Source organism: Limulus polyphemus, unplaced genomic scaffold (genome assembly GCF_000517525.1).
Source record: "Limulus polyphemus unplaced genomic scaffold, Limulus_polyphemus-2.1.2 Scaffold7117, whole genome shotgun sequence".
Classification (NCBI taxonomy): Eukaryota; Metazoa; Arthropoda; class Merostomata; order Xiphosura; family Limulidae; genus Limulus; species Limulus polyphemus.
Window position 1 is genome coordinate 13167 of NW_013672727.1, and position 11128 is coordinate 24294.

Genomic DNA, 11128 nt, shown 5'->3' on the forward strand with positions numbered 1-11128 from the left:
TAATCCCAGGTTATCTTAACACATAGGTTTAGTTCACAAGTTCAACAATAGATGATCCACACTTATTTTAGATCATTAGTTAACCAACAAGTGGTAGATCAAGGTTTTAGTTCAAGTTTGTCAAAGATGGTACTTACAAACAATACAGACTGTTAGGCATAACGTATATGTTACAAAACCATAACAATTACAGTTCTAATATGATGAGTACAAGAAAGAGCACGACGAGTACAAGAAAGAGCACGACGAGTACAAGAAAGAGCACGACGAGTACAAGAAAGAGCACGACGAGTACAAGAAAGAGCACGACGAGTTCAAGAAAGAGCACGACGAGTTCAAGAAAGAGCACGACGAGTTCAAGAAAGAGCACGACGAGTCAAGAAAGAGCACGACGAGTTCAAGAAAGAGCACGGTGAGTACAAGAAAGAGCACGATGAGTTCAAGAAAGAGCACGGTGAGTACAAGAAAGAGCACAATGAGTACAAGAAAGAGCACAATGAGTACAAGATAGAGCACGATAAGTACAATAATTAATTTTCCAAATCTTCAATTAATTCAGCAATCAATAATTAGTGTAATTGAGAAAAAAATTCAGCAGTGCGACACCTCGTATAAGTGAAACTTTGTGGAATCTGCCAGGTCCATTTCTTCGGGCTTCATTGGATCATCAATGGTAGCCAAGGCAAGACAGCGTAGAGTGTCTCTTCCAGTGCCATAATGTCGAGTGGTTTCCAAAATCCTATTCTTAATAGTGTTGGTCATGGGAATCTTCTTACTTCCAATCCTCACGTGAGTGCACCTATCCAACACTCCTTCTGGTGCCCCCTTAAAAACAAGTGTAGTAAATAAATAGTTAGATGCTTGTTTCTTTGTAGTTAAGCACAAAGGACTATCTATGCTCTGCCCACCATGAGTACCAAGGAGAAGTGTGTGTGACCTACATAACCTTATCAGTTTTCAGACGACCTTCTTTAAAAACTGATTTGATTACTAAGATAAACATATACTTATTGACACATTTCTTGCATAGAAATATTTATAAATCTTTTACCAAATAATAATTAGATTTATGCCTACAAATACAGTTCAGTAAGGAAACTTCTATAATTGTGCACACAATGCTGATATATCCAAACCACAATGCTACTATTTTTCATAACATTGGAATGTACCCAAGTTAAAAGTTTTTACAATGTTTGTGTGTACATATAGATATGTCACTTTGATGTATAACGTGTACGAGTAAATGTGTGCATTGTTCTATATAACAGTTAATAACAAAACGTTTTTGTGTTCAGAGATAAACATTGATGTTAACACTACCAAATATTCAAGTATTCAACGTAGAAGAATAATATTAAAGTACAAAATTTAAACAATAAACTATGTATTTACATCTCAGCTGTTATTACTATTCTTTGTATTTGCATAGAAAAAAAACTGGAAATTGACAAAATTCTGTGCACTATCGATATTAAACTACCTACAAAATAGATTTAACCTTGTCAAAGCTGCATGATTCATGCTACCAACGGTAAACCCTTGCTTAGATAAGTTGCAAACTTTACATTCAAAATGTTTTGCCCCACCTTACAAAACATCTTAGGGCCAGTTCCTAATCGAACAGGTTTGATGGGAACACAGTAGGAGCTCATAGACTTCCGATCACGGGAGAACTCTAGAGTAAATTCTTTCCTCCACATAGCTTGAACACCATGGTTAACAACTAAAGCAGCATCTCTCCTTGTTAGGCCTGACTTTTCAAAGTTGAAGGGGTTGATCTTTTCTGAGAGAACAATAAGTGCTGTTTCTGTGGCTTCACCCACTTTTTCAAACATTTGTTTGTACTGAAAAAAAGACAAAATGAAATATTAAAATAACAAGAACTAGCAAATTCCCACAAAACATTTGCAGTGAAATTAGCATCTGTATTGCAGCATTACTTTTTTAGATACAGGATCATAGGCCTAAACCATGATCGATTATATTTCCAGTTAACTAACTTATGAGGTGGCAAATGAATGCCAAGTATTAAGCTGATGCATCAGAACCTTCATTTTTGAAATGATACAAAAGAATTCTAATTGCAGACTCCAAAATCTAAGTTCACTTGTTTTAGGCCTAACATCAGTTAAGCCTTTATTAAGTATGGCCTATATTCAATAGAGACATATTACCACTGGAACTTGTGTACATTTTTCACTTTAGTTTAGTTATAGCTAAGCTTTACCATACTAGATACTGTCAGTAAATACACATATAATGTTATTCCACAAACTAACATTAGACCTTTTTATTGTGTAATTTAAATACTATACTGAAGCCTTTTTTTTTTCATAAAACTCCAACCTGTTATGTTTTTGAAGGGTTGGGCAAGGCTAGTTATCACATAAACCATAGTGAACTGCAATCTAAACAACAAATGCACATCTGATTGGCCAAAATATAATTTTTAAAATCTACCAATCCCAATTCTTAAAAACCCAAACCTTTTTTAATCAATGCAGACACTAAATCAAGAAATCAACAAATATTTTTTCAGTTTCATTGTTCAGACATTTCATTTTACACTTCCAGTACATAGACTAACAACAGAATGAGGTTATACATAAAATAAAAGCCTTTGTTGAAAACACATATCAGACGGTTTGGGTTTATGATTAACAGATGTGGTGTCAGTAGATTAATTGGCCCTTCAGACAAATGTGGTACCAATAGATTAATTGTTTCATCAGACAACTGTGGTATTAATAATTAATTGGTCCATCAGACAAATGTGGTACTAATATATTAATTGATCCATCAGACAAATGTGGTACTAATAGATTAATTGATCCATCAGACAAATGTGGTACTAATAGATTAATTGATCCTTCAGACAAATGTGGTACTAATAGATTAATTGATCCTTCAGACAAATGTGGTACTAATAGAGTAATTGATCCATCAGACAAATGTGGTACTAATAGATTAATTGATCCATCAGACAACTGTGGTACTAATAGATTAATTGATCCATCAGACAACTGTGGTACTAATAGATTAATTGATCCATCAGACAACTGTGGTACTAATAGATTAATTGATCCATCAGACAACTGTGGTACTAATAGATTAATTGATCCATCAGACAAATGTGGTACTAATAGATTAATTGATCCATCAGACAAATGTGGTACTAATAGATTAATTGATCCATCAGACAAATGTGGTACTAATAGATTAATTGGTCCATCAGACAAATGTGGTATTAATAGATTAATTGGTCCATCAGACAAATGTGGTATTAATAGATTAACTGGTCCATCAGACAAATGTGATATTAATAGATTAATTGGGCTTTTAAAGAGTTACAGACCAAGTAATATCAAACTAGCTTTATGAAGACTGGATACAATTTGCTTAATATTTTTGAAAATCTGCTGTTAATAACTGTTTGACTACATAAACAACTTACACAAAAGACCACAGAAATACACATACAATGTTTTTACTGCTCCATTAGAACTGGTTAATCATAACTAGTTGGGTTCTAGCTTGTTAGGACAGTTTCGACGTTTTTGTTACACACGGTATCACACCTATAAGTGTAGACAAACTATTACAGTTTACTAACCTCTAGTAATAGACTTTAATGAGGTAAGAATATGTGGAATATAGTTCCGTAAAGAGATATCTCTCCTATTACGGAACTATATTCCACATATTCTTACCTCATTAAAGTCTATACTGGAATCATTGCACATTGAGCAAATCGTTGCAAGTTCATTTAAAGCATCGTAGTCGCTGGACTGGACTTTTTTTCCATCTTTAAAGCTGTGGTACAACCAAAAGCTCACATTAAAGTTGCAACAAACCATCTACACACAATAAACGCACACAAACTTATTAAACAGTAACTTCTACCAGAAGAACTGAAAAAATTCTAGAAAAAATAACTGATAATAAACGGCCTCTATGACCAGTCTGCGCTAGGTAATCAGTTGGAATACACAATAAAATATAGTTTTACTGAAAAAAAAAGTTATGTTCATTTAGGAAGTTTTAGAAGTTATGCATATGAAATATAAAAAAACTGTAAGATAAATAAAAGTATTTTTTATTCTTAACGACAAAATCACCTTGACAAATCTTTAGCAAAAAAACTTAATTAATTTTGTGAAGGTACACATACCATATTAAAAAAGTTACAGTGTGGCTACTTTCATGGTTACCCGGTGGTTACAAGTCAAAATGTGGAAAAAGTTAATAAAATTGACCTATCACATGTAAATCCGTTAAAGTACATAAAATCCAGTTAAACTGAACTATCAAATAGAGATCAGTCACACAACAAAAACTCAAAAACTAACCTATCATACATTAATCAAAGTAAAAAAAAATCCTACTACATTTATGTATTATATGGAAGTTACTGAAACAACAAGTCCTCAAAGAAAGTATAGTTACAGATTACTACAATGTTTTAATTCTATAAAATATAATATTTTGATCACAATTCATTACATGTTACTCCATATTAAACGCATCTCTATCACAAAAAAATGTATGAAGTTTATTTAACTTATTAAAGCAGTTTAGGTAATTATTTAGGTAATACATAAAACCTTACACTTCTCCAATAGGCTCGTAGGTTGATCCGGTTACTTCAAATTCATGTAAAGCAACATTCTTGTCTTCTACGTGATCCATGATGAAAAACTATTTTAGGAAGGGTAAGAAATTGTTAACATAACTATAACTGTTATGTTATTTTGCTTTAAGAGTAAAACCACAATGGGCTATCTGTTGTGTTCACCATGGGGAAATGAACACTGGATTTTAATGTTGAAAATTTGAAGACTTATCATTGTCCCACCAAGGGACTTGGAAATTTGTAAAGTAAATGAGCATGCAAAACTTGATGTGCTTAAGAACATTATCTAATCTAAAGTTTGACCTCTTGCAGGTCAGTATCTAATTTAAAGTTTGACCCCTTGCAGCTCGGTATCTCACGTTTTTCAACATTCAGTATTCAAATTAAAATTATAAATCAAATATACAGATTTATAATTATGTTTGATATAAATTGTAATTAAATTTGTTTAAGATAAAGTAAAAACAAATTGAAACTGCTAACCCTATTTTTGGTGTTTGGCCCCTTCCCCTCTCTTCCCAGCTGAATTTTTTTATTTGGGGGAGTAGGAATATTTAAACTTTGTTATCGGGGGAGTAGAAATATGTAAACTTCTTTATTGGGGGGAGTAGAAATATGTAAACTTCCTTATCGGGGGGAGTAGACATATGTAAACTTCCTTATTGGGGGGAGTAGACATATGTAAACTTCCTTATTGGGGGGAGTAGACATATGTAAACTTCTTTATCGGGGAGAGTAGACATATGTAAACTTCTTTATCGGGGGGAGTAGAAATATGTAAACTTCCTTATTGGGGGGAGTAGAAATACGTAAACTTCATTATCGGGGAGAGTAGACATATGTAAACTTCTTTATCGGGGAGTAGAAATATGTAAACTTTCTTACTGTGTAGCTGAAGCTTGTCACAAAAAATTGCTGCAAATCTATTGTTTATTTCTGGCTTAACTTATTTAAAGACAGTCAATTTACAATCAAAAACTTTCAATGTTTACCATGCTTTAGGTTTGAAGTATCTGTGTTTAAGATACTATGTTTATGGATTACAAATTTTTATAAATGCTATGAGAAATTACAGTATTCTTTTTCCAGGCTTGAAAGGGTTAATTCAGAACTATCATACGCAGCATCATCTTAATGTATCTTATCCAATAATACGAGCAAGTCTTCGGAGATACGTACCCTAGAAACTGACATCTGGTTCGTGGTCAGTGTCCCAGTTTTATCAGAACAGATGACCGAGGTGCAACCTAAAGTCTCCACAGAGGGCAGTGATCTCACTATCGCGTTCTTTTTGGCCATCCTTCTTGTTCCTTTAAGTGGAAATATTTAAAAACATTTGTAAATCTCCAAACGAAGAGCATCAACAACCCAATGTCATTTATTTTGCACAAGAAAGAAGTGAGTCTATTGTTAAACCTCAAATTACCAACTTGCTTTTTTTAATACCATTTGCTATCGGTATGATTCGCTTTACATTACATAATTTTGTGGTTTTTGTTCATTAGAACACTCAGTGTAAAGACATAACCTAAGAAATTGGGTGAAATCACTTATTTTATAACTTACATAAAAATACGTAAGGAACCCAAGTGATTAATGGAATTACAACACTGATGTTACGTTTGTTTCTGTGTAATAAACGTATTACAAGGGACCCTGTAATCAACACTCCTGGACCCACAAGTAATTGTGTTAAGAGTAGTGTAAAAAAATGCGTTAAAATCCAATAAGGTAGACAATTCTAGAGTTAAACAATTAAAAATGAAAAGGAATGATTCTTTGTTTTATATAAAGATTGTTTTGACTATCCTTCACAAAAAGGGTTTGTTCCAATATCTCCAGTGGACTATTTTCTTAAAGCCTTTAATATTACATTTGAATGATGATATACCTATACCTTTATGGTGGGTTTTATTTTCAGCACTGTTTTTGAAAGTTTTTATTACATATACTGTTAACAAACCAAGAAACACACAAAAACACAAGTTAATTAAAAACGTACACTGTTAATTAAAGATATGTTAAAACAATGCCCCTTTCAAGAAAATTATGTTGGTTAACAATGCAAACTAAAAATTTACACTATTAATTAAAGACCATTGTTTTAACATATTGTTAACCAACATGATTTCCATGAAAGGGGGCTAACTAAAAACGTACACTATTAATTAAAGATATGTTAAAACAATTCACCTTTCATGGAAATCATGTTAAGAATGTAAAATAGCTTGTGTAATGTGTCCTATTTTTTATACAGAGAGTTTAAAGAAATCACAAAGTATTTATATAACAGTTAATTCAGTGTTTGTTTAGTTCATAACACAGTAACATTTTTTTTTCTCCGTAGACATATGTCATTAGAAGATAACAGAGCAAACTACAAGACTTTGAAGACTGAAAGACAATTTATACTTCTGTTTATCAACTTAATTATTGTAAAGCACAAAGCTAAAGGATGGGCTATCGGTGCTACGTCCTTTGGTGGTGGTGGGGACTGAACCCCAAATTTAGTTTTATAAGCAACAAGCTTACAGCTATGCCACCAGGAAGGGATGAAACCTTTGAGAATTCATTTTAAAAACCATTGAACATCTATTTGCTTTTAATTAGCATTTTTTTTTGTTTCTAGGGTAAAAAACCCAACAAAAACAGATATAAATTAATGTTAAATTGAAGTTTGTTGGTATTTATAGAAAAAAAACGGAGTTATATCGTTTTTTTCGATGTTTCAGGATCATCAGACTTTAGCTTAGTCTTCTGATTTTGGATATCTTATCTTTCACTAGTATTCTTCAGACTTTAAAAACAACTTACCTAAGGCTAGACATGTTGTGATAACAGCAGGCAGACCTTCTGGAATAGCAGCTACGGCTAGAGCAACAGCAATCTTGAAGTAGTAAATGGCCCCCTAGAGTGAAAATAAGTAAACATGTAATAAAAAGTACTGGTGCATTTCTATTTTCATAAAACATAAAAACTGTTGTGTCGAGATAGAAAAAGATGAAGATTTAATAATGATAAGCCTAAATGTTTTACTGACACAATATTCAGATCACATTTCAGCAAAAAATTACAATACTAATAAACTGATTAGCAGACGAAAAACTTTTTATACAACTGATGAAATATGCAGCCATTGTTTCTGTTAATCTCAACAAGGATTGCCTACATGAAAACTTGACTAAATAATCCTTTCACTAGGCAATCCTTAGTGAAAGGATTATTTAGTCAAGTTTTCATCTAGGCAATCCTTAGTGAAAGGATTATTTAGTCAAGTTTTCACGTAGGCAATCCTTAGTGAAAGGATTAAAGTTTTCACGTAGGCAATCCTTAGTGAAATGATTATTTAGTCAAGTTTTCACGTAGGCAATTCTTAATGAAAGGATTATTTAGTCAAGTTTTCACGTAGGCAATCCTTAGTGAAAGGATTAAAGTTTTCACGTAGGCAATCCTTAGTGAAATGATTATTTAGTCAAGTTTTCACGTAGGCAATTCCTTAGTGAAAGGATTATTTAGTCAAGTTTTCACGTAGGCAATCCTTAGATGAAAACTTGACTAAATAATCCTTTCACTGAGGATTGCCTAGATGAAAACTTAACTAAATAATCCTTTCACTGAGGATTGCCTACGTGAAAACTTGACTAAATAATCCTTTCACTTACATTTTCTGCTGTGTTCAGATATATTTTTTTTACATTATAATTGCATTTACGTGTTATTTACGCTAAGATTTATCAAATTATTATTTTTCATTTGCACTGTGATATACATTTGAAGAAACCCAATGAAAACTCACTTTAATCCAGGACCCACCGTGGGCTGGGTCATTGAAATGACCAATATTAATTGCCCATACAGCTACACAGATTACCGAGATCACTTTGGATAACTGTTCGCCAAACTCGTCCAGCTTCTGCTGTAAAGGTGTTTTAACCTCTTCTGTCTCGGACATTTCTGTTCGAATCTTACCTGAAAATGTAGTCAAAAGCATATTTCATACGTCTACAACTTCATTATTTGATTTACTGGTTTTTATGTGTGTCTATTTATTTATTGTGCTCAATAATCATCTTGTATATATATGATAACTCTGCAATTTTTATACATTAACAAACATAAATTACATCATATTACAGTTTAAACCAGTATGTGACTCCTCTTTCAGTGTTACATCATATTACAGTTTAAACCAGTATGTGACTCCTCTTTCAGTGTTACATCATATTACAGTTTAAACCAGTATGTGACTCCTCTTTCAATGTTACATCATATTACAGTTTAAACCAGTATGCGACTCCTCTTTCAATGTTACATCATATTACAGTTTAAACCAGTATGCGACTCCTCTTTCAGTGGACAATGTTACATCATATTACAGTTTAAATCAGTATGCGACTCCTCTTTCAGTGGACAATGTTACATCATATTACAGTTTAAATCAGTATGCGACTCCTCTTTCAATGTTACATCATATTACAGTTTAAACCAGTATGTGACTCCTCTTTCAATGTTACATCATATTACAGTTTAAACCAGTATGTAACTCCTCTTTCAATGTTACATCATATTACAGTTTAAACCAGTATGTGACTCCTCTTTCAGTGGACAATGTTACATCATATTACAGTTTAAACCAGTATGCGACTCCTCTTTCAGTGTTACATCATATTACAGTTTAAACCAGTATGTAACTCCTCTTTCAATGTTACATCATATTACAGTTTAAACAGTACAAACTCCTCTTTCAATGTTACATGATATTACAGTTTAAACAAGTACGCGACTCCTTTTCTAGTGGGTGATGTTATGTCATATCAGGGTTGAAGCAGATTACGTAAGCTGTAAAGAACTCTAAGCTTGTTGTAGTTACATGTTAGAACTTCACAAAATGACATTCTTAAAACATTAATTATTACAGAAGGACTAAGAATATAAATCCACAATTAAATTGCCTTTGATTTTTAACAATATTAAAATAGAAAGTGGATTTGGGTATAAAACAAAGACAACAAGCAGTATTAATTTTATATTTCAGGTTTCGGAATGCTGGAGTATTTTTTCAATATGATTTCCCTGTAAACATATATATATATATATATATAAACTATGTACATTAGCCATCTCTAATCATAAGTGGACAGACTAGATGGAAAGCAACTAGTGAATAGCATGCACTGCTAACTCTTGTAATGAAATAGTGGGATTTGATCATCACACTTATAATACACCCAAGGCCCCAATAATTGGAACCCATTTATGTGATAATGTTTGCAAACCACAAATCCTCTGATCCAAGAACTCTTAACTATGAGGCCATGCTAGAACCATGTTGAAGGCTTACTTTTAGGGACTGAAGATATTCAGAGCACAGAACCAAATAAGTCACTAAGAAGCTAGTGGCTAGATTGGGATTGTTTTGGCCTATATATATATATTCTAGCACCCAGGTCTCATCCATCATTATATTAAGGTTCAGATGCATCAGTAGAATAAAAAGATGCTGCACAAACCAAAACAAAAACTTACCAATGGCAGTGTCTAAAGCAGTTCCAATTACAATTCCACGAGCTTTTCCTGATGCAATATTAGTACCCTAAAAAACAAATAATTCAAGGTTTAAGTTGACAAAATTAAATGGAAACGAAACCATATTAATCATTTCTGTTTTGATACCAAAAATGGTTCACAATTTAAATTCTACAGAATGTAATCTTTCCCTTTCTGAAAGTTTGTAAAAACATTGTGCAACTCTGAATCTGACCCACACACACTCACCTAAACACACAATGAAAGAAATGTCGTAGTAAACTCAATTGTTAAACATTTACTACACAATGAAAAAAAAAATATATAGAAAATATTATAGAGCAGAGAAAATTAGCCATTATTTAGAATGAGAGAAGTTTGGAAAAGCTTGCCAAAGCTAGCCAGATGTATGTAGTCACTTTCATGAAAATCTTACGCAAATCAAGCTAGCCAGATGTACGTAGTCACTTTCATGAAAATCTTACGGCAAATCAAGCTAGCCAGATGTATGTAGTCACTTTCATGAAAATCTTACGGCAAATCAAGCTAGCCAGATGTATGTAGTCACTTTCATGAAAATCTTACGACAAATCAAGCTAGCCAGATGTATGTAGTCACTTTCGTGAAAATCTTACGACAAATCAAGCTAGCCAGATGTACGTAGTCACTTTCGTGAAAATCTTACTACATACATCTGGCTAGCTTGATTTGTCGTAAGATTTTCACGAAAGTGACTACGTACATCTGGCTAGCTTGATTTGTCCGTAAGATTTTCATGAAAGTGACAACAAATCAAGCTAGCCAGATGTATGTAGTCACTTTCATGAAAATCTTACGACAAATCAAGCTAGCCAGATGTATGTAGTCACTTTCATGAAAATCTTACGACAAATCAACCTAGTCAGATGTATGTAGTCACTTTCATGAAAATCTTACAACAAATCAAGCTAGCCAGATGTATGTAGT

General features: G+C 32.8%; 1 protein-coding gene across 1 annotated transcript in view; it reads right to left on the reverse strand.

The window, feature by feature from the left end:
• Positions 1–11128, reverse strand: part of LOC106474359 (calcium-transporting ATPase sarcoplasmic/endoplasmic reticulum type-like) — a 36382-nt gene that overhangs the window by 7478 nt on the left and 17776 nt on the right. Inside the window, exons 5-12 of the mRNA XM_022402668.1 lie at positions 10163–10229; positions 8433–8605; positions 7451–7544; positions 5816–5946; positions 4613–4701; positions 3714–3816; positions 1590–1847; positions 607–825 (exon numbers count right to left, since the gene is read on the reverse strand). Coding sequence (XP_022258376.1) covers positions 607–825; positions 1590–1847; positions 3714–3816; positions 4613–4701; positions 5816–5946; positions 7451–7544; positions 8433–8605; positions 10163–10229 — 1134 coding nt within the window. The remainder of the gene's footprint in view (positions 1–606; positions 826–1589; positions 1848–3713; positions 3817–4612; positions 4702–5815; positions 5947–7450; positions 7545–8432; positions 8606–10162; positions 10230–11128) is intronic.